This window comes from Onychomys torridus, chromosome 3 (genome assembly GCF_903995425.1).
Source record: "Onychomys torridus chromosome 3, mOncTor1.1, whole genome shotgun sequence".
In the NCBI taxonomy this organism is placed as follows: Eukaryota; Metazoa; Chordata; class Mammalia; order Rodentia; family Cricetidae; genus Onychomys; species Onychomys torridus.
This window is the reverse complement of record NC_050445.1, coordinates 77093242-77117098: the sequence shown is the minus strand read 5'-3', so window position 1 is coordinate 77117098 and position 23857 is coordinate 77093242. Positions and strand designations below refer to the sequence as shown.

General features: G+C 39.4%; 1 protein-coding gene across 1 annotated transcript in view; it reads left to right on the top strand.

Moving 5' to 3' along the window:
• Positions 1 to 9114, top strand: part of Gnai1 (G protein subunit alpha i1) — an 80215-nt gene extending 71101 nt beyond the window's left edge. Inside the window, exons 7-8 of the mRNA XM_036182207.1 lie at positions 2600 to 2753; positions 7060 to 9114. Coding sequence (XP_036038100.1) covers positions 2600 to 2753; positions 7060 to 7250 — 345 coding nt within the window. The 3' untranslated portion in view covers positions 7251 to 9114. The remainder of the gene's footprint in view (positions 1 to 2599; positions 2754 to 7059) is intronic.
• Positions 9115 to 23857: the final 14743 nt, after the last annotated feature.

Sequence of the window (23857 nt, the reverse complement as noted above, 5' to 3'; positions counted from 1 at the left end):
AAGCCTTGCTTGTGCATGAAGTATTTGAAAGTTCAGGCTCTTTGCTTCAGCTCCTCCCTCCACTGCAGCATGAAGGGCACAGATGCTTAGGAGGCACAGGTGCTCCTCACTCCCAGCTACCGCAGGAGAATTTCCTGCATCTGCTCCAAGGCTTCTTCACGTGTTACTCTAATAGCTTGTAACTTTGATATATGTTATACTTCGCTATTTATAGAAAAATAATTTTCAAATAGCACTCAATAAATGTATCATCAATCTGGGGAAGCAGTTTTGAATAGGAATTTAAAACTCCGGCACTTCAATGCAAAGGAAAATTTAGGGGAGATTTTAGGTTTTTCTAAATCAAGTACATACAGTTGTTGGCCAAGAGGGAAAACACAACATCACAAACACCTTTCTTTTATTCCTACACTATAAAACATGTCAGTGTCCACTTTGAACACAGACCACCCCACAAAGGGTAGAGAACAAAAACTGGAAGTTGTCATTGCTGATATCCACAGTGTTGAGCTACTTGGATTTCAGTTCTCTCGGTGTAATAGTTAGTATGTAAAGCTTCCAGCTATCTCTTAAGCTTGGGTGATCTGTACAACAGTGACATTTCTTTGATGTGTTTATACATAGACATCCCTTGATTGCAACATGCTGCAGCAGCAGGGTCTGGGGCATAAGATTTTACACAGTGGGCATTGAGCCCAGTGATGATTATGTGATGTTGAGACACTCAGTTTGCTTAAAATCTAAGTTGTGCTCGTGTCGAAATGACAAAAATGTATTATCATGGAATTATTATGAGCTCTAGATCAAGAGACCTGGCTGGATAGAGGCCTCAGTCCACTGGCCCTGGCCACCCATCACCTCAGAACTCTAAATAGAAGGTGGCTAGCCAGGACAAAGTGGAAAGCTATTCATTCAGTACAGCCTTGTGGGAAGAACAAGGTGTCAGCATCCTAGACTCTTGTTGGGTAGTGAGAAGATCTCTTGGATTCAGTATGGGAAAGAAAAAGCCTGAAACGGAGTGGGGGTGGGGTGGGGGCATGCATCACCCCGCCGTCTGGGTCAAACTGTGGTCCAGTTGATCATTGTCACAGACCTAGTTGTGCAGGGTCTCCTGCTGGCTTCTAGAAAATTGCTGTTGCTTGAGGGAAAGGGGAGAAATTCATTTCCCATTAGGAGGTCATTGCTTTCACTCAGGACCAGCCTCAGTTTCATCACAGGGAGTAAACCGTTCAGGCTTTCTTTGCTTGAGCTTGAAATCAGCCAAAGTGACCCAGTCAGAACAGGTTAAGACAGAATTGAAGTTGACATAACAACTGAGATGTCCTTCAGAGTATTGAATGGTTTTCAGCTGAAAAGATCTAGCCTGTTGCAACATTTTTTTTTTTTAAACTCTTCCTCAGTGCTTGACTGTGGATCTCTACATCTGCTCCCATCAGTTACTGGATAAAGGCTCTGTGATGACAATTAGGGTAGTCACCAATCTGATTACAGGAGATAGCTGGTTCAGGCACCCTCCATTATTGCTAGGGGGTTTAGCTGGGGTCACCCTTGTGGATTCCTGGGAGTTTCCCTGGCACCAGGTTTTTTCCTAATCCCAAAATGCCCTGCCATCTAAATCAAGACATCTGTTTCATTACTCCCACCATCCATCCTGCCTCCAACCCACTCCCTCAAGTTCCCATCCCCCCCCCCCCGCCCCCCCCCAGTTTACCCAGGAGATCACTTACATTTTTCCCTTTCCCAGTGTGATCCATACGTCCCTCTTAGGATCCTGCTTGTTATCTAGCTTCTCTGAAGCTGTGGATTGTAGTCTGGTTATCCTTTGCTTTACATCTAGTATCCACTTATGAGTGAGTACATATCATGCTTGTCTTTCTGAGTCTGGATTACCTTACTCAGAATGCTTTTTCTAGTTCCATCCATTTGCCTGCAAATTTCATGATTTCATTGTTTTTTATAGCTGAGTAATACTCCATTGTATGAATGTACCATATTTCCTTATTCATTCTTAGGTTGAGGGGCATCCAGGATTGTTTCCAGGTTCTGGCTTTTATGAATAATGCTGGTCAGAGCTCTGTGAGTCATCCTTAAGAAAGAGAGGAGGGATTGTATGAGCCAGGGAGTCAAGGTCATGATGGAGGAATCCACAGATACAGTAGACCTGGACTCATGGAAACGCATAGATTCTAGACCAACAATTGGGGAGCCTGCATGGGACTGACTTAGGCCCTCTGCCTGTGTGTGACAGTCATGTAGCTTAGTCTGTTTGTAAGGCTCCTTGCAGTGAGATCAGGACCTGTCCCTGGCACTTAGCTGGCTCTTGGGAACCTGTTCCCTATACCCCATGATGGATTACCTAGTCCAGACTTTATGTAGGGGAGCTTGATCCTACCTTAACTTGATGTGCCGTGCTCTGTTCAAGCCCATGGGAGGCCTGCCCCTTCTGAATGGAAACAGAGGAGGAATGGGCCTATGGGGTGAGGAGGTAGATGGGAGTTGGGGGAGGGAACTGGAGGAGAAGAGGGAGAGGAAACTATGGCCAGTGTGTAAAATAAAGGGACAATGTGTTAATTACATGGAACTGATTTTTTTGTTACAGAATCGAATGCACGAAAGCATGAAGTTATTTGACAGTATCTGTAACAACAAGTGGTTCACAGACACCTCCATCATCCTGTTTCTAAACAAGAAGGACCTCTTTGAAGAAAAAATAAAAAAGAGCCCCCTCACAATATGCTACCCAGAATACGCAGGTATTTGACTTTTAGAGTAACTTAGCAAATCATGTGTCTCTAAGTGAAACTTCTCCTAAGGCAAGATTTTTGGTTGTTGGTTTGAATTCATTGGCTTACTCATTCTTGCACTGGATTTTCCAAACTGCCTCTGAACACAAGTAGTTCTTGAAGGTGTGGATGAGTTTTCTGAAAATTCCCTATTCACTTTATGGAAAAGCTTTTAGGTAATTTCCAGAAATATCTCCATGTCTTTATGAATTTAAAAACTGACTTGCTCATACAGATCACAGATTGGATCAACAAAGATAAGATCTGTCTCTGCTTGCTATCTCATCAAACACACACACACACACACACACACACACACACACACACACACACACACACACACGCAATGACTAGGGCTATAGGAAGACAGTGAAGAGGAGCCGGTGCGACAGCTCTATCCCCTGTGGTGTCAGGGAAAGTTTCTTAAGAGATCCAGTTCTCCATTATGAGACTCTTAACAGTGCTTGAGTTTTGCCATTATGGGCAGGGTCCTCCAAGAGGAAAGCAGATTTGAAGTAAAACCAAACTTTTTCAAGATTAGGTCTATGATCTTGATCAAAGCAATTATTTATCTAGGTTCCAGTGCCTCATCTGTAAAACTGGAAACTGGGATAATGCATTGTTTAAATTTGGTTTAGTTCCTTGGAGCACCTCCCAAGCTGCTATTGAAAATGAGTCAATGTTCATACATGTGAGCCCCAGACATGGGAGGTGAATCAGGAAGATGAGTACTTCAAGGCCCTCCTGGGCTACATAGTAAGTCCAAAGACAGACTAGGGTATATGAGAACCTATTTCCCCAAACAAAAAGTAAATACCAGGGACAGAGTTGCTGACACACTCACACTTCTTCCAGCCCTCGCATATAAGCAGAGGAAATTGGTTTTCATATTTATATTTAAGTGATGGGCCCTGTCTCTTTAAAAAATAAAACTGCCACTGGTTTGTATGTACTCTAAATCTAAAAATCAAAATATTTTAACCTTTACCTCAGTCTGTTTGAAAGAACAAAAAATTCTCAAGAATTTCTTAAAGTCTAAGTAGAATTTCCATTAGCAATGCAGCGAATACGCTGACTGTGAGTGCTGAGTGCGTGTCCTCACACAGCTGAGGTCAGCTGGTCCTGCGGTAGCCCCATTCAGGCAGACACAGTCCGACCTCAGACCCCAGTGCATCGTACGTCTGCACCCAGACCTGCACCAGTGAAGCTGTTTTCAATTAGAGTCTCATTGAAAACAGAGAGGAAGTGTCTTTGATAAACTCAGGAATATTACATAATTATTTGGTATCCCAAAGGCTAAGATTATAATTTCAAATCTGCACTACGTGCTCTATGATTGGCTAAGTTGCTTCTTGCATCAACATCAGCTCCTGGGTCTTATGGTTATGGCTTTTTGTGGATAAGGCTTTGTGGCCCAGCCAGCCACTTGGGTGTGTCCTGCCCTTGTCTCCGCCTTGCAGTGCACTTCCTCCCTATCATTGTGAGTTGCCATTTCACCAAGGTCCATCTCCAGCCCTGTAATCTCTTTTCCAACCTATCTTTTCATAGTCATGTTTATTCTTAACTGTGCAAAGTTATGTTTTCAGCCCAAATTTCTCCCTGCAGCCACTTACTTCTGTTTTCAACTGCTTCCTGCACACAGATTTTAGCACGGAAGTATAAGCAAAGCTAATTCTGTTTTCTTTCTCTCTTCACTGTTATAAAGCTTCCCATTCCTAGTTCTGAAGGTGCTTTAACCCAGTCATATATTCATTCAGGAAAGTTCACATATTGAAAATACCTATTCTCCCAGCATGCATGTACACACAGTTGCAACACACACACACACACACACACACACACACACACACACACACATACACACACACTTTGCTCTTTCATTTTTCAGACTGAAAATCAGATCATAGAATGTATTTAGAGTTTGCTCATGAATTTGCCAGCCCTTGGAGTGTAGCAATTTAGCTTACCCGAATGTGTGTTGCAAAGGAACTATGTACTTGGGGTAAACTCCTTCACCCAAACACATTTGTAATTAATTTAGGGGTTATATTTTAATAGCTTCCTTAACCCAGTAAGCCATTGTTCATTACTTCCAAATTTTAGAGCACCAATGATTTAATAGAATATGTTGTGTATAAGGTGATTATTATATAAAAAAATTTAAAATATAAATGTATTCAGGGCCTGTGGTTTTATCATCTGTGCTATCCTGGGACACTAAACAGTCTCTCTCTGAGCCTTGCCCTGTGTCATTCATTGTACTGTAGTTTTCTGCATGGTATGATAAAAGGGGTTAGGGCTTGCAAGGTAGAGTTACTGCATTCTGTTTAGGATACCTAATGCTGAAAAAGAATTGAGAGCCAGTAAAACATATCACAAAACTGAAGTAGTGTTTGTATTGTCTGTAGGAGTTTTTAGTGACATAGAGCCTGTCTGGATTCGGTTAATTACGGGTTGTTATGTAGAGCACATTTTGAGCAGATGTGGAATGAGTCAGAATACTGGATTGTGAAGGACAGAGAGACAGTGCTGCAGAATAAGGGGCATGAGATACACTGAGCCCCAGATTAAGGGGTACTTTATGTACTAAGCTTTGGTGATACACACTGAGCCCCAGATGTGGAACCAAGCACCTAAGAACAGAATCCACAAGCACAGAGAATCTTGAAAGGCAGACAAGTAATTTTGGGTTATTACAAAAGAGATTTAATAGTTTTTGTTCTGTTATATGTCTTAACCTACTTTCTAACAATATTAAGTGCACATATACACATTAGCTGTAATGTGAGGCATGTTTAGAAAACCACAACCAATTAAAATGCAGAGTTGTGGGGCTCACTTCCAATTCATACACCCCAGATCACTCTTGCACCTAAGGCTCAGAGAACAAAGCTGAAGAGGAGGCAGAGAGATTGTAAGAGCCAGAAGATCAGAGTTCCCTATGGGATTGTCTCCTAGTGATTTCAGAAGCTGCACACATAAAGTCTCACCAACATGACTGCCTACACATGAGCTGAACAAGGACAAGAGCAGTAGACATGCCTCTGTGGACGGGAAAACTCAAGACACCGCACCCTACACAGAGAGCTACAGGCAGCTAAGCAATGCTAAGAGCAGGAGGAATTGTCTTCTCCAGGGACCAGGATGCCAACTGGTTATCTGATACCAAATGGTCAGCCCATATATACAAACAACCTATACAGACTGAGCAGCTTGTATTTAGGAACACATGTGTATGAACACATATATATTTACATGTAATAGCAATTAATGATAAAGGAGTCTGTGAATTTAAAGAGAGCAAGAAGGGTTTGGAGGGAGGAAAGGGAACTGGAAAATGATGTAATTATATTATAATCTCAAAAATGAAAGAAACAAAGAAAAAGAAAAGGAAAGAAAAGTGGACATACAATATAAAATACAAACGCAATATCTAATCCCTGAGTCAGGAAACTGACATGTCTAATACCCAGAATCCCTTTTGTCTCCGTTCAGTCTCAACCAAGCATCTCCCCTTCTCCCCAACAAAATCACTCAAGAGTGGCCTTTTTCTCGCGTACCCATTTTGATTGTTTTGCAGACAGTTATTAGGTCACACGGGGTGTGTACATGTTTGTGTCTGGCTCCTTGGATCCAGAGAATACCCCAAAAGTTCACTCATGTCACGTTGTCTTGCAATACTGCTTCCATCCTTACTTCTGAGTGGCCATTAATGACGTGGTGCTCCCAGATCCCATGTGTCAGTGACAGTGCACAGACTGCCAGGCCGTTTCCTGAAGTAGAAGGCTTTATAACCTTTAACCACATCACAGACTTAATAAAAGTCTTGAATAAAAAGGGATGACAAAAGCATGTTAATTAGTAGCTATGCAGGGGTGAGGGAAGCATTCAACTGGCATTCCTGATTCACTCGTCAGTTAGCACAATAATACTAAGCCACCATTGGGGTCTGGTGGCTTGAATTCCCCTATTTAGGGATGTAGATGATAGAGGGTGATGGAAAAGAGGTATGGCTCTTGGAGACATAAGCAGAAGCAAAACACACATAGACTACCATGTAAAGGAGTTTTTAAGTTTAAAGATGGCTTGTAAAGATGACTTTACACAAGGTGTTTTTCATTTGAAAAAAAAAAATGCTTTGTTCTAGAAGGGCAAGTTGGGTTATAGAGTGCCTTCATTTTATATTTGGAAAACTGACCTGTGCTTTAAAATGCATTTTACCTATACTACACAGGTCTAACGTTTTGCATCCTTCTTTCCTTCTTTTTCATCTCAGGATCGAACACATACGAAGAGGCGGCTGCATATATTCAGTGTCAGTTCGAAGACCTCAATAAAAGGAAGGACACAAAGGAGATCTACACCCACTTCACATGCGCCACAGACACTAAGAATGTGCAGTTTGTGTTCGACGCTGTGACAGACGTCATCATCAAAAATAATCTGAAAGATTGTGGCCTCTTCTAAGTTTTACAGTTGATGGTAAAATGCATTTTCAAACCAAATGAGTACTTATATATGGATCTCTCTAGGCTAGAGTCTCCCAGCAACACAGAATGTAGTATACAGCAAATGCATCCTGGACCTGACCAAAGTTGTTCTGTTTTGTGTCTCTATCTGAAAGTCATTAGGACCTTTCTCAAAGGTGAAAGATGCTCCTGTAATGTGAAAGTGAGGTGTGCATTGAAGCTGGGCTTTTCTAGTGTACTGATGATTTCTGTGTAAGTGTAAATATGCAAATGTAAGATGTATTTATAACATTTGATTTCCCATATTATGTTTAGGTTGTAAGAATGGCACCTTAACGATTCTAGTGTGATGGCTTTGGAAATAACGTAAATATTAAGTACCTTGTACTGAATGACAGATTAGTTCTGTGTTTGCCAGTTTTAAACAGCTTTATTTATGTTTGTGTCCTATAAATTTTAGGTACCGTAATTAATATTAGGTAATGTCATAAACCCTTACCTTGATTATATGTATACTTGTATTCATAAAATGTTATTTGTACAAACATTGCACAAACTATTTTAATAATATCAGTTGTTCTCTAAAGCTTATGTGTTTCATGGGAATGTTCTTACAGAGGTGAGGCACACCTGCCTTTGTATCAGTTAGTTAAACATTGGGTGCATTGACATTTTCTTCACAGAGTGCATGATGTTTCAATTTTACCTTAGATTTGTTTTAAGAAGCTAAAATTCCAGATTTTTGAGGAAAGAGGACCTTAGACTTAAAAACACTTCACTTTTAGTCCATGTACCAGCTCAGCTTAGCATCTGAATGGCATTTCTGCTTTGCCTTCGGGTAATGCCAGGTTAATTTTATACACTTAAATAACCATGGTTTTATTTACAACAAAGTTTAGGTGAGTGATGAAAGCATTTTTGTGGGTAAAAATTTTTTAGTATGTGAATTTTGAGACATTCATTTATGAGAAATCCCTTGTATTTAAGCATACATGACAGTTCTTTGTTGGGAAGATAACCAGAAAACACTCTATTACTGATAGTATGCAAGCTTTTGATTCATATGTAACTGGTTTCAAGTTTATCACTTTATGTCAAACGGCACTTCTTTTCCCTTAGACATTCAAATCCCTTCCACTTGCTGGAATTTATATTCTTTTAAAGCTACACTCTGATTTCTGACATTAAGAGGACAATTATGCTTAGAAATTGAATAGTAGTATTTAACAAGATCAGTGAGTGTATTTGTGCTCCCATGGGTGTTACATAGTGCTACATACTGAACTCTGTTAGTTAGTACCATCTCTCCTCCTCTGATCGTTTACAGTGTGTCTGTGTGCCCTTGTTTAGGCGGACTGGACAGCACTCCCCAGCTCATCTCCCTTTTGAACTCACCCTGTAATGTTAAGACTTTCTATAAACTTTGCTAGTGAGTGGTTTCTCACTTGAGTCAGATGTTGCCACCCCTACAGTCTCCTTGTTGAAGTTTGTGCATATGTAAGTGTAGGGAGAATCATAAACTACATTCATATCTGTTTACTTTGGGGGAAATTATTTTCTTTTGTAATGTAAAGAAATTCAAGGTAATCAAAATTCCTTCTGTGTTAGTTTAGATTATTTTATGTGCCTTTCATGAAAGATATGTTTTCATTCATTTTACTAATGGAAGACCTGTCAGACTCACATTGTGAAGCTATGTATGAAATTTAACTATTATCTGAATAAATTTGAATGATGAAAAATAGGGTTTAAAAGCCACAAAGAAGCACATACTGGTGACCATCATTGGTGAATCCCTTAACTCTACTCTGTGTAACTGTGCTACTAATACATCCTAATAAATTTAAATTTTTAAAATTTTACAAAACTGTTGACTGAACTCATTTTTGCATTAGAATTTAGGTGTCTGTATACAGGAGCTTCCTTCTTGTTTCCAGCACTCTTGTCTTTTTGACTTTATCTGTCTGAGAAGCTTGAATGATACCAGAATTTAAATTGCCTGCCTGCAAGCTGTTTATGGGAATTCAACCCCCCCCCATATCACTGTACCCAGATCAATGCATCATCATTTTTTCTTAAACTAATTATTACCCTTTAGCTACTGTTACAGTTTTGATATTGAATATATTCCAAAGACCCATGTGTAAATTGCTTTGTCCTAGGGTGGCTAGATGGCAGGCAGAGCAGTGGGGTCCTTAGGTCATGAGGATGCCCTTTATTAGAGGCTTGTGTGGATCTGGCCCCTTCTTGCTTGCTTTAATGCTTGGCTTAAGAAGTGAGTGGATTCATTTTACCATTTGCTTCTATCACAATGCCTTGCCACAGAGCTTAAACAGTGTGGTCAGTCTCTCAGACTGGAATCTCCAAACCCATAAGCCAACATAAGCCTTTTCCCTTTGTAAGCTTGTTCTCAGATGTGTTGCATGGTTGGAGAAAGCTGCATAACATATCTGCTGGGTAGATCCATTTGTCTGAAAATTCCATGCTGTCATACTTCATCCAGATACTTACAGTTCAGAGGTCACATGTGGTTCAAGACATCTATGAATGTGGTCCAACACAAAACTTACTTAAAACTTTATGAGACAGAGACAGAGAAGGGGTAGATATTCTTAAATCTTTTAGTTGAAATTGGCCACCTAGAGCTCTGCATATCCTCTGTCTCCATCTCTAGATGGAGAATTCTTTTTCACTTAATCACCTCGAGTTTATGGTTGGGGAGAGGAGTGTTTTATCCTTTTTACACTTTGTTTTCAGGTCTTTGTTGAGCTTACTCTTAAAATGGCTTGTTGATGAAATTCGGTCAACCCTTGTAATCTAGGTTGGCATGCTTAATAGAGAATTATACTGTGTTGCCCTCTGTTTTAATCCACACTGGTTCTGACTTATTAATACAATTGAGTATTATTTCAAGCCTCCCAGTCAAAGCCTTTCTTTCTTATTCTTATAGAGCTTATTTCTATACTTTCCAGCTCCTCTTTTATACATGTAAATGGTGCCTTGTGCTTGGCCCAACCTTCCTGTATCATGTGCAATGTGCTTTAAAACCTGCCTAGGCAGTTCCTTAGAAAGATGGGAATCGATCTACCTCAAGATCCAGCTATACCCCTCTTGGGCATATACCCAAAGGAACTTTATCCTACCACAGGGACATGTGGTCAACCATGTTCATTACTGCTCTATTCATAATGGAAATTGAGGACAACCTAGATGTCCCTCAACAAAAGAATGAATAAAGAAAATGTGGTACAATTACACAATGGACTATTACTCAGCTGTTAAAAAGTATGACATCATGGAATTTTCAGACAAATGGATGGAACCAGAATAAAACATCCTGAGTGAGTAACTCAGACCCAAAAAAATAAGTATGGTATGTATTCACTTATATCTTCATATTAGGTATTAAATAAATGCTAATCAAGCTACAATCCATAGACCCAGAGAAGTTAGACATGGAGAAAGGGACTGGGGTGGGAAGGACACATGGATCTCCCTGGGAGGGGGAAAGAAAATAGATTTTATGGGTGGACTGGAGTAGGGGTATGAGAATAGGATGGTCAGGTGGGCAGGGGTAGGGGAAGTCAGATTGAGGGAGGGAGTTGGGGACAGACAGCAAGAATTGAAGGGCATCTGTGGGGTGGTATGAAAACCTAGTGCAGTGTAAACTTCCTATAACACATAAAGGCAATTCTAATGAAGTCTCCAAATAGCTTTCACCTTAATACTTTTATGGGACTCCTGAGTGTGTGAACCAGTGTCTCTGTAACAGGCTTTCTTTTGAGCCACCCACCAGCTCCCAAATCATAACACAGACACCTATTATTAGTTATGAATGTTCAGACTTACTTATACTCATTTCTTACAAGCTATTATAACTTACTTTAACCTGTTTCTCTTCATCTACATTTTGCCTCAGGGCTTTTTCCCTTTCTTTCATCCTATATGTCCTACTTTCACTGGTTCCTCCATGTCTGGCCCCAGGTGTCTCCCTCTCTTTCTCCTCTCTCTCTCTCTCTCTCTCTCTCTCTCTCTCTCTCTCTCTCTCACTCTCTCTCCTTCTACATATTCTCTTTGTTGGCCAGCCTCCTCTCCTATCCCTGTACTGCCTATTTATTGGCCATTCAGCTTTTATTAGACCAATCAGGTGCCTTAGGCAGGCAAAGCAAAACAGCAACACATCTTTACATAATTAAATAAATGCAACATAAACAAAAGTGACACACCTTTACACAGTTTTAAGTGAAATTCCACAACAGGTCTCTGATTCTTGTGTCTGCTCTTGGAGCTCTTTTCCTTCTACTGGGCTGCTTTGCCCAGACTTGCTATGATAGCTTTGTTTTATCTCATTAAATCTTATTTTGTCATATTTCATTGTTATCTCTTAGAAGCCTATTCTTTTCTAATTAGAGACAGAAAGGGAGTAGATCTGTAGGCGAGGGAAGTGGTGAGAAACTGGGAGGAATACAGTGAGGGGAAACTGTAATCAGGAAGTATTTATGAAAAAATCTATTTTCAATAAAAGAAAAAAATAGACACATAAAAATTATTGTAAAAATCTGCTTAGGGGATGGGATGTATTCACTGATGCTATTTCTTTATTCATTAGCCTTTTTGTTGTGGATATCGCTCTGTTTAAATAAAGTTCTGATTGGCCAGTGGCCAGGCAGGAAGTATAGGCGGGACAAGAGAGAAGAGAATTCTGGGAAGTAGAAAGCTGGGAGACACCGCCAGCCGCCGCCATGAAAAGCAACATGTAAAAACACTGGTAAGCCACAAGCCATGTGGCAAAGTTAGACTAACAGAAATGAGTTAGTTTAAGATAGAAGAAGTAGATAACAAGAAGCCTGCTACAGCCATACAGTTTCTAAACAATGTAAGTTTCTGTGTGCTTTCTTGGTTGGGTCTGAGCAACTGTGGGACTGGTGGGTAAGAGAGATTTGTCCTGACTAGGTCAGGCAGGAAAACTCTTAATTACACTTTTTGTTTGTGATATTTTAGATTCTGCTATCTGTCCTTCTGTCTCATGTGGAGGCTGTGCAGAACTGTGTAATTTTGGAGGGCTGCCATTCCAATCACTTTTCTTATTTCCTGGCCCTAGGCTTAAGCTTGACATCTCCAATTACATATCCTTGAGCAGGGGATCCAGACTAACCCATATACAGTTTCAGTTTCCATTCTTAGAGCCAGTAAAGCTTCAGTGATTGTAGAATACCCTATTTCAGTACAACTCTGAAAAAACTACTCTTCTACTTAATCCAATTCAAGAGTATTCAACCTCTTTGAAAATGTAGAAATGTGTGTGTTCTCACTGAATGCTGCCGACTGGTAGAGATAAAGGCTCTGATAGGTTAATTTTACATGGCCAAATCAAGATTTCAAACCCAGGGTTGGTTGTCTGTCAGAGGTCTCTAAAGAATTATCTTATTTCCAGAAGAGACATCGTAAGGGTCTTCCACTTCTCTCCACTCATGGTTTTAGAGTTTCTCTGAACCTTAATACTATTTTAGGTCACAGCAGATATATATGTTGGTATCTGTATGATCAACACCCATGAGAGTAGTGAAGGGAGCAATAGTTATTTATTTTTGCATATTTTTTGTCTGCAGAACTATTCACTATGTTGGTATCTTTAACATGTTTATTTAATAATGTGATTAGTACTGCAACTGTTAAAACAGATTACTTAGTATGCTATTTTGCAGCAGTGTAGGTTCACAGTCTGACTCCCTTATTAATTGGTTAACCTTGGGCAGGTTACTTCATCTTGATTTGACTCATTTTTATCATTTTAGGAAAGTGGTACAAAAGATGGCTGTTGTCAGTCTAAAGCTTATATGAATTTTAACCACATAGAAGGGAGTAAAGCATATGTGAAACCCTTGATAAGCTTTACTATTATTTGATTATAAAGGATATTTTATTTTAGAGTTTATTATTCATTCATTCATTCATTCATTCATTCCATGTGTGTGTGTGTGTGTGTGTGTGTGTGTGTGTGTGTGTGTGTGTGTCCATAGAAGTCACAGATGCATCAGATGCCCTGGAGTTGGGGTCACAGGCTGGTTGCAGCCTCTCACTCTGTGTTCTGGGAACCTAATTCCACTCTTAACTTCTGAATTACTTCTACAAATCCCATTTGATGGTAAATTTAAATTGCAATCAGTGATTAACAAATAGTTGTTGATGAACATTTTGTGTGAAATGCCTTGAAAACTATCTATATATTCATCTTTTTTATTAAAACCTCCTAGTGTCTTATGTTGCTACCGATACCAGAAAACTTGAATGAGAGGGGAAAAAAGTGCCTTGATTTTTATAACAGCTGTTATTTTTAATAATGTAGTGAAAACTATGGAAGATTTGCAATTTTAAAGGTAGCTTGGGAAATTTCTTTGGGTTCCTTTTCATAACTGCCTTAACAGTTAAAATGCATTTAGATTCAGTTTTGTATTTCACAATCCCATTGGCCGGTTTCCCAGGCATTTTTCCCTGATTGCTCTGGTGCTTGTAGTGATTTTTTTAAAAAATTTACTTTGATTTTCTTAGTTACATTAAAAGTTATAAAACACTTATCATCAAGTCTAGAGACACCCAAACTGCAGACAGGAATTGACTGGGTTACCCAGATAAGAACTGGGAAAGCTTGACTGTGTAGCCTTGTAATGTATGTAATCCTGAGTACCATGTAAATAATCAAGCATCTTCAGATTTTGTGATTTTTGTTGCCATTACTGTATCTCCATCCATAGAATGGAGACATGCTATCATTGTAAATGGAGAGTTATTATGATAAAATTATAAATGATTGAAAATGGGATATGTTGAAGAAAACATGCATGGAAGACCAACCTAAGTAGGTACTGTTTAGCCAGTGCTGGTTAATAAAGGTGTTGTTCCTATTTGAATGCTATATTGCGTGAGAACATAGGGCTGACAGAATTTCTTCCCCCTCTGCAATCCTTGAAGCATGTTGTGGCTTGAGTGTGACCATATACTCCTATTTTGACAACAATCCCAACGTCACTATGTTGTCTTATCTGGAAGTCAGGACGCCAGGGGTAAGTATGACTGGATAAAGTGATGAGACCTGGGCCCCATGTTGGAATTTGTAACTTTGTAAGAAAGAGGGAGCTATAAACTCAAAATTTGCATCCTCATTGTGTGATGCCCTGGAAGCTTCTTGACACTAGACCCTCAGCCTCCCCAACTATAAGAAATACATCTTTGTTCTTAATAAATTTTCCAGCCTTGGGTGTTATGTAAAAGCAGCAGGAAACACTAAAGATGACAGGGTTCTTACAATTCATTACTTTCCAGACATACCAAGCAAAAACATATTCACTATTTCAGCACAGTTTTCTGTTTTGCCTAATTAATTTTATTTATTTGTTTGTTTGTTTGTTTGTCTGTCTGTCTGTCTGCCTGTGTGTTTGTTTGTTTATTTCGAGACAGGGTTTCTCTGTGTAGCTTTGCACCTTTCCTGGATCTTGGTCTGTAGACCAGGCTGGCCTCGAACTCACAGAGATCAGCCTGGCTCTGCCTCCTGAGTGCTGGGATTAAAGGCATGCGCCACCACCGGCTAGTTTGTTTTGCCTAATTAGATCTATAGTTTTGTAGCATTTTGTTTTGTCCTTCTTTTGATTTGTTTTTTAAGTTACCACACTGCCGAACAACTGGGTAGTTTCACTGTGAACCTAGTTCTCAAAATGAACCAATGTACAAACAGAATTTTATTACCTAAAATTTTTAGGATTTCATCCTTGGATCATAATCATTATCTACAGAAACTACAGAAGTCAACCTTTTACTGCTTTTGAAATTAAAGAACAGAAGGTAAAGCTGTTTCAAAGCTGTTTCTTTAGTTTTCATTGAATCAGATGATATTTTCTCATATTTGAGCCTATGTTGACTGTTTTCCTAACAAACTATTTAATATGAGTTATATGGGACATGCTTCTCAGTGCTCCACTGAGTATAACGTTTCCTTTATTTACAATACACAGAATTACCCTTCTGTAAATGTCTAGCCCTCTACTGTATAAGCCAACTTACCTGTCATAAATACAACTGTAGTTTTCATATTTGGGTCCACATTCTGTTTTGTTATCCAATTCCCTAATTTTAACTGACTCTTCACAAGCACTAACCCAAAGGCTGGTAAAGTTAACCTGACTCAGTTCAGAGTGGAAAGCTTCTCATCAGTACAGGGGGTCCTGTCTTCTTTCTGAGAGTCCCATCCTTGCTGTTCTAAAGTCCTCTGCAAATGCTGTTGTAACCGGAATCATTCAAAAGTATAACCTCACAGAGCTTTTGTTTTTCCTTCCAAAGCAATTTTGTTTGAATTTCATGGCAGGGTTTGTAAGCTTCAGAGCAAAAGACACAGTAAAAAGTTAAAATTCAGATCTAAAAGATCTGGATATTAGTGTCGCTGCTTTAGCGGCTCACCGCTGAAAGGGACTGTTTCAGTTCCAAAGTGCTGTGGAGGTTTGATGTGGTGGCCTTTGCTGCAGAGGGAGAAAACGTCCAATTTTCACTTCAAATCTGTCATCAGCAACAGAACAGACAAGTGTGCATTTGAAAGTCCGTGCTTTAGAAGTGAACCTTGGAATTATTTTTAGTCTTGATACTTGGAGTAGGCTCGTGGGGGGAAATTACTAAGTACAGGTATACAATCCATCTCCAACTGTCCCGTAGCCAAGTCACAAGAGCAGTGTGTAGTTTTTAAAGTTGTTGTGCTGTGTTTTTTAAAACTATGTTTCTACATCCCCCAGACAAATTCCTTCTTCCTTCTACAGCTCCCACATGACAGGCTTAGAGCAGGCTTAGAGCAGGCATGCATGGCAGGCACACCTTCCTACTTAGTTCAGGGGTGACTCCAGGGGATGGGGAAAGACAGAGCTAGAGTTCCAAGGATCTAAATCAGCAGGACGCTAAGCCTCCAGGTGTTTGTTGAACAGCTTTGTTTTTGAGAATGACCACAAATGGGTTTTAATAGTAAATAAAAATCTTCTAATCTGTGTGGTTGAAGTTTACCAGATTTGCAAATTTCCCTTTTTCATTAGGTTAATAGGAAAGGTTACTATATATATATATGTATATATATATATATACACATATATATACATATATATATATATATATATATGTGCATATTTAAGCAAATCTATTTCCATAAGAACAATGATGACTTTCTACTTAAATACTACATAGAATACATACATTAAAAGATGTCAATAATTTTCTTTATAATTTACTAAAACTGTCAAGACATTTTAGTTGTGGTTTTCTGTTTTACACTTCATATTACCTCTATTCTGTTATTCCCACCTCAAGAACCCCACATACTTATGGTCCATTTACATTTTTCCAGGTTTCTATGGATATCCCATGTTGTGTATTCACACCTGAAGATTTAGAACCTCAGATGAGAGTGAACATGTGGTGTTTCTCTTTCAGGATCTGGGTTCCTTACTAAATACAGACTTTTTAGATGCATCCATTTGCCTGCAAATTTCATTTTTCTTTATAGGTGAATAATATTCCATTGTGCACATGTACCCCATTTTCATTATACATAGTACATGTATGTACCATATTTTATTAAGTATTATACATGGTTGAAGGACCTTTAGGTTGTTTCCATTTCCTGGGTTTGAGTGGCAATGAATATTGCTGAGCAGGTGTCTGTGGAGGAAGATGGTAGATCATGGGGAGCCCAGCCCTAATGGATACACGTATATCAAACTTCCAGCATCTTTGGCTCACAGAACTGTAGCAAGTCTTTCTTGGTCCTACCAGCCAGCTCCCAAATCATAATATGGAAACTTATTATTAATTATGAAAGCTTAACCAATAGCTTAGGCTTGTTTAACTAGCTCTTATAACTTAAATTGACCCATTTCTATTAATCTATGTGCTGCCATGTGGCTCATGGCTGTTACCTCCTCCTACATGTCTTGCTTGTTCTCTGTCTCTTGGCATCTCTGCCTTCTTCTTCCCAGCATCATCTCTGCCCTGACAATCCTGCCTAGCTATTGACCATTCAGCTTTTTATTAAATCAGTCTGAATAACACATCTTAGAATTGTACAAGATTATTCCACAACATCGAACATCAAAGAAGAAAGAGAGGGAAGATTGTAAGAGCCAGCATACCAGAAAGTCTGTTGTTGAGCAGTCTCTCCTAGAAATGGCTACATAAGAAGCATTGGCAACTCCAATGGATATGTTGACACAAGAGGAAATTTTTACATGGTCCCACACCTACATAAAGAACTACATGCAACTAATGACTATGAGGAGAATTAACTACTTTCTGGGGTGAGTTTTCTTATTGGCTATTCAGTGCAAAGTGTTCAGCCATGAAACCATATACACACAAAAAACAAAAACAGTATGCCATATTTATGCCTTTGCACATACACACATGTGCATGCATGCAACACACACATATGTGTCTGTGTGTAACAATAATAAAGAAAAAAGGAGATTTGATAAAGACATCTCATTTACAGCTGAGTGTTCTGTGGGAGGCCAGCTCCCACCTTTTGAAGGGTTTTTATGAGGAGGAGAGAAGGATAAGAAAATATTGGATACAAAGAAAGACCTAGACATTGAGAAGAAGGAGAGAGACACAGGCTAGCATTGGTAGGGCCTGGGTCAATATCCAATAGAATCACCCTTTATTCATAAGGGCTTTATAATATGCCAAGGGGAGAGTCAAAAGACATCCCCCTTGCAAGATCAAAGCACACCGTACAGCAAAGTGTAGACTCTTCCAAACACCTGGTAAACACACCAGTGACCAAATCATACCATTATAACCCTGCTAGGTAAAGCAAGCTCAGATTATCTGACCCTGAGTAATTAATTTCTCACTAGGAAGCCTCTGTGGGCTCCTACAGTGTTCCAAGGTCTCTCATTTTTAGCATAATGTCTGTCTGTGGGGCTCTGTTTTTGTTCCTATCTGATGCAGGAGAAAGCTTCTCTGATGACTGAACAAGGCAGAAATCTTTGAGTACAGCAGAATGTCATTAGGAGTCATTTTACTACCACTGTTTCTAAAGAACAGAAGTATTAGGTTTTACTTTAGGTCCCTAGGCTATTTAGTCTCAGTATCTTGGTTACTCAAGCAGTGTCTGGTATGGGATCCATCTCATGGAGTGGCTTGAGCCAAATCAGATATTGGTTGGCCACTTCCACAAGTTTTGTTCCACCATTGCACTAGCATATTGTGCAAGAAAGACAACATTGTCAATCCAAGTGCTAATGGCTGGGATGGTGTTTCCATTTCTCTTTTGGTAGTATGAAGAGTACCTTCCTATACCAGATGTGGTAGAATATAGGGATGAAGGTTCTGTAACCAGCTCTACCTCTCCATGTTCAGTGAGTTGTGTAGGTATTCTCTTCAGCAATGGAGCCTTGCTGTCAGTTTGTGGAGAGGAACCTTTAGTCTTGGCATATACCTGGGTTCCTTGGAGATTATGTGACCTCTTGGCCAACAACTCAAGTAGATGTAATCCAGCCCCAGTACTGGAAGCTTCATTTTGTGACTGGAAAAAATGTAGCCAAGAAATATGAACTGAGAGCATGAGCTACCATAAATCTTTCCTCCTTTAAGTTGATTTTCCCAAGCATTTTGTCACAGTAATGGAAACCCAATATACCCAATTAAAATGGGCACTGTATAAACCTAAGTAAGTATTTCTAAAAACAAACAAACAACAGACATACAAATTCCCAAAAGTCTATGAAAAAGGATCAACGTGACTTAGTTTGGAAATGCACATCAAAGCTATGGCAAGACCAGCCACCTCATTCCATTAAGAAGAAATAGCCTTAAAAACAAGAGACAGGAAGTGTTGGAGAGGATGTAAAGGAGTGAGAACCCTTGTACATTGTTGTTAGGTGCTGAGGATGTCTTTCTGTATGTTGTGAATGTGTTGCTCTGATTGATTGATAAACAAAATGCTGATTGGCCAGTAGCCAGGCAGGAAGTATGGTATAGGTAGGATAAGCAGAAAGGAGAAGTAGAAGGCTGAGTGAGGAGATATTGCCAGCCACCACTATGAGAAGCAAGATGTAAAGATACCAGTAAGCCATGATCCATGTGGCAAAGTATAGATTTATAGAAATGGGTTAATTTAAGATATAAGAACTAGATAGCAAGAAGCCTGCCATGGCCATACAGTTTATAAGTAATGTAAGTCTCTGTGTGTTTACTTGAGTCTGAGCAGCTGCGGGCCCGAGCAGGACTGGCGGGTGAGAGAGATTTGTCCTGACCATGGGCCAAGTGGGACACAGAAAAACTTTAACCACAGTTAGGACTGTATTAGTGCAGCTACAATGTAAAATACTGTAGTTGTACCACCAAATTTTGAAACTAAAACCTCTTGCAGTCTAGCAATTCCAAAGTAGGTGTTTATCTATATTTATTATTTTTGTTCAAATAAGCACTTGGACTTCCACATCCATATAACACAATTAATTATCTGGAAACAAGCACTTCCTTGGTGCATAAGTTCTGTTTATGAAGGTAAAGCAGAGACAATGAGGAAGAAGCCAGACTTTCTGATTCTCAACACTGGCCCTGCTGTTGCCTACTGTATAACCTTGAGTTGATTAATCTCTCCAGAACTCAGGACACAATCTATCAGTTAACTAATGGATAAAGGAATGTGGCATAGATACACAATGCAGTATTATTCATCCATAACAAGGAATGAAATCTTATTATACTTAGCAACATGTGTTGAACTGGAGATCATGACATCCAATGAAATAAACAGGGCATTAAATAAACATGAAATAGATGTAAGTAAATAAATGACAAAGAAAGCTACATAGACACAGTGTGATGGCTGAAGGGTTAAACGTGAGTGATGTGCAGACCCAAGTTCACTACCAAGAACCCATGTAATGGTGAAATGAGAGAACTGAATCCACAAAGTGGACCTCTGTTCTCCAATTCTGACCTTTTCAAGCATCTGAACACACACACACACACACACACACACACACACACACACACACGCACATCATACACAATGATACTTTTAAAGGCATGTAGATGCTTTTTGTTTTCTAATTAAATGTTAGAATTTCTGTTTAGTTACTGTCAAGGGCAAGTTGACCTGGTAAGAAATATACAGCTGCCAGCACCACTTAGAGGCACACTGTGGTTAAGCTGTGATCACAAAGGCAACTTTACAAAGTACACATTACTTTCAATAACTCTTACTTCCCCTAATCAATTCTAATATTTTAATTTTGGCTTGATAAAATCAAGGTCAACACTTTGTGTGGACAGCTTTTTCTTTCTTAGTTTGCCACAGAGAGTTGGATGGGATGCAAGCTACTTCATGATTGTTCTTGCTTGTGCACTAAGTTCCCATTTGCTCTAATACTTAGGATCAGAATGGAAGTGTGTATCCTTCACTTTGCATATGTCTTCTTAGCACTTCCAAGTGCATAGGTTCCATTTGGGAAGGTAAAGCAAAGACAGAGATGAAGAAGCTATACTTTCTGAAGTTTACCCCTGGCCCTGCTGCAGCCTGGTCTACAACTTTGAGTGAGCTAATCTCTAGGACTCAGTATCTCTCTAGAACTGAGGTCACATCAGTGATGTTCCTTGTAGTTGTTGCTAGGACTAAATGGGCTCATCGGTCATGTGAAGTACCAGGCATATAAGAAGTATGGAAATCTAGCTACTTCAATTTCACGATGGTGGTGTTGATGAGAATATGAAGATTAGAGGCTAGGAAGAAAGAGATGGGGGACAGATAATATCAGCAATTAATTGGTATAGGAAGAAAAATGAAGTGGAACTATTGAAAAATGTCATCTTTGCCAGTGCAGTTTATCTCCACCATCCCAGCATGCAGTGTTAACACACTGTACTGTCAGAATGAGACTATAGTTACAATAACTAAAAGCAGTAGAGTTAGGTTGGGGATTTTAGTTTATACAGAGAAGATTTTTTTCACTGACCCATGAAAGGAACAGAGGCAGAGGAAAAACGTTACTCTGTTCTTTGCCAAACTGGCCCAGAAAGAGAATGAGCAGGTTGAAGGTTAAGATTTTTTTTCGAGTTTTCAGACAATCAGAAAACAAACAAATCCAAATAAGCTTCTATTTTCTTCCTTTTATGCAGTAGCAAATACACACAAAATTAGTGACTTAGAGTGATAATTTATAAATTCTGTAGGTAAGAAGTCTAGAATAGCTTCACACATAAAACCCTGGGTTCCATCCTCAGTACTGTAATACACATAAAAAGACAAATAGGTGTGCATGTCATGAATGCATCTCTCTCTCTCTCTCTCTCTCTCTCTCTCTCTCTCTCTCTCTCTCTCTCTCTCTCTCTGTGTGTGTGTGTGTGTGTGTGTGTGTGTGTGTGTTGATTGCTTATTTGCTGTTCTGTTCACATTTGTATCAAAGCAAGAGGAAATCATTGGGTTTATTTCCTTTATCATTCTCTACCTTTTCTTTTTCTTTTTCTTTCTTTCTTTTTTTTTTGAGACAGAATGTATCATCAAACTCAGAGATAATCAGCTCTGCTAAGATGTCTGATTAATGAGCATCAGAATCCTATGGTCTTCTCTGCCCACAGCCAACCCTCCATTTCAGTTATAGGTGGGCTCTGACACCCTTGGCTTTTTTATGTAGGTGGTGTGGAACTGGTCTTGGATCCTCATTCTTTGTATGGCAGATACTTTAAGCCATCTTCCCAGTCCACTGCAGCAACACTTTAAAAATAAAATAGGTGCACAGGCCATCATGTGATCTAGAGATGCCAAAGGAAAAATCTGTTTCCTTGTCTTTTACAGCTTCTAGAAACTGTCCACAGTCCTTGTCTCATGCCTACTGCCCCTGTCTTCAAGGTCTGCAGTGTCACATCTTTTCTGTAGTCTGTGCTCTGTCATGTGTATTATGACCCTCTTGCTACCTTCTTAGTAGGGTCCTTGTGAGAACTTTGCTCTTATGTGGATAATCCAGGACCATGATTGCATCTTCAGATCTTCAATTTAAATCATCTGAAAACTCCCATACACACTGTATAGAGACCTAGCCAATGTTCCTGAGATGAGAGCACCAGAGCTTTTGGAGTAATTACCTGGCATGCCTCACAGGCTCGTTTCATTGCCCTAGGATCAAGAATGAAGCACTCAAAACCCAAAGCTAGCTGATTCACCATGAGAGATTCATAATTTTAACAACCCTGTGCACATGCTAGGTCAGTTACCCGCAACTTGTAAAATCAGAACCAGGAACTCACTGAAAAAGTACAGTCCAAATTCAGTGTGAGTCTTTAGATGTGTGCTAGGAGGCCCCACTGCTGAAAGTCCTCATTATCTAAAATGATGGTTAATGAAAAGGATTTTAAGCTGATTCATTCTAAAATAAAGGAAAGAATCCATAGGAAGTAATGGAAAGTGAGTTTCAGAGAGGGTTTTTCTTTCTTGGCAAATTAAGCTCAAAATTGTAAAAATATGAGGGCTATCATGTGTTTACAAACATTTAGAAGACAATTTTAAAGGTGCTGTAATTGAACTAAGAATCAATCAAAGTTGACTCCTTTGGCATGGTTTAAAAATAGTAATAATAATAAGTAATAGAACATGACTGACTTCCAATTTGGTTTTCATAGAACAGCCATAAAGAGTTGTTATTCTAAGAATATCACTGAAAGCTTGAGGTTTTGGAAGCCTCTCATACTCTGCCTCTCAAATGCTGTGTGATGACTCAGCGGGCATAGACATTGCCTGCAAGCTTGATAACCTGAATTTAATCCCTGGAACCCACATGGTAGAAACAGAAAACTGACAAGTTGTTATCTGACTTTACAGGTGTGTACACACATAAATTAGTGTGCAACAGCAACAACAACAACAAACTTAACAAATGGATAATTAAAGTGAGGGGAGAAAGTAGGAAAGTTGGTAAAAAAAAATGTGTGGCAAATTTGGGAAAGCAGAGATGCTGAACAGAGGGAGGGTAGATGGGTGATTAAAAGGCTGTGTTCTTGTGCTATGGTGGTTCACAGGGAGAGGGGTTTATGGTGGAAGAAGATACCCATTTTATCACTGACCTGAATGCTCATGGGACATGCTGTCCAGTGTTTAGTGCTATGGTGACAGCTGTCTTCATTTATTTCCAGAGCAAAGCTAGGGAATGGCCAGTATTTTAGTTTTTTCTCTTTAAAGAATCCTCACAACTATAGCACATTCACTATAGAATGAATCTTCAGTCCCTAGTTCTTTGAGGTACAGAGTCTAGAAGACACTTCAAAGATTGACTGACTCAACTCAACTTAATTTGGTTTTAAGAGCCCACTGAGGTCAATTGTTACCAAAATCATAAGCATCATGATTGAGTATGCAAAAGGCACATGAAGTAGAGGGTATATATGAATTTAGATATGAAATGTGTAGTAATCAAAGAGGTACACCTCCATGTGACATGAAGTTGCATTGTCATTGAAGCCTTGTTTTCCTGTCACATGTCACAATGCTTTCTGACTCCTGTACAACTGACCAGTACTTCATTTTTGTGCTCAAATTGCCTTGCACATTTTTATTCATTTAGCATATATATATATATA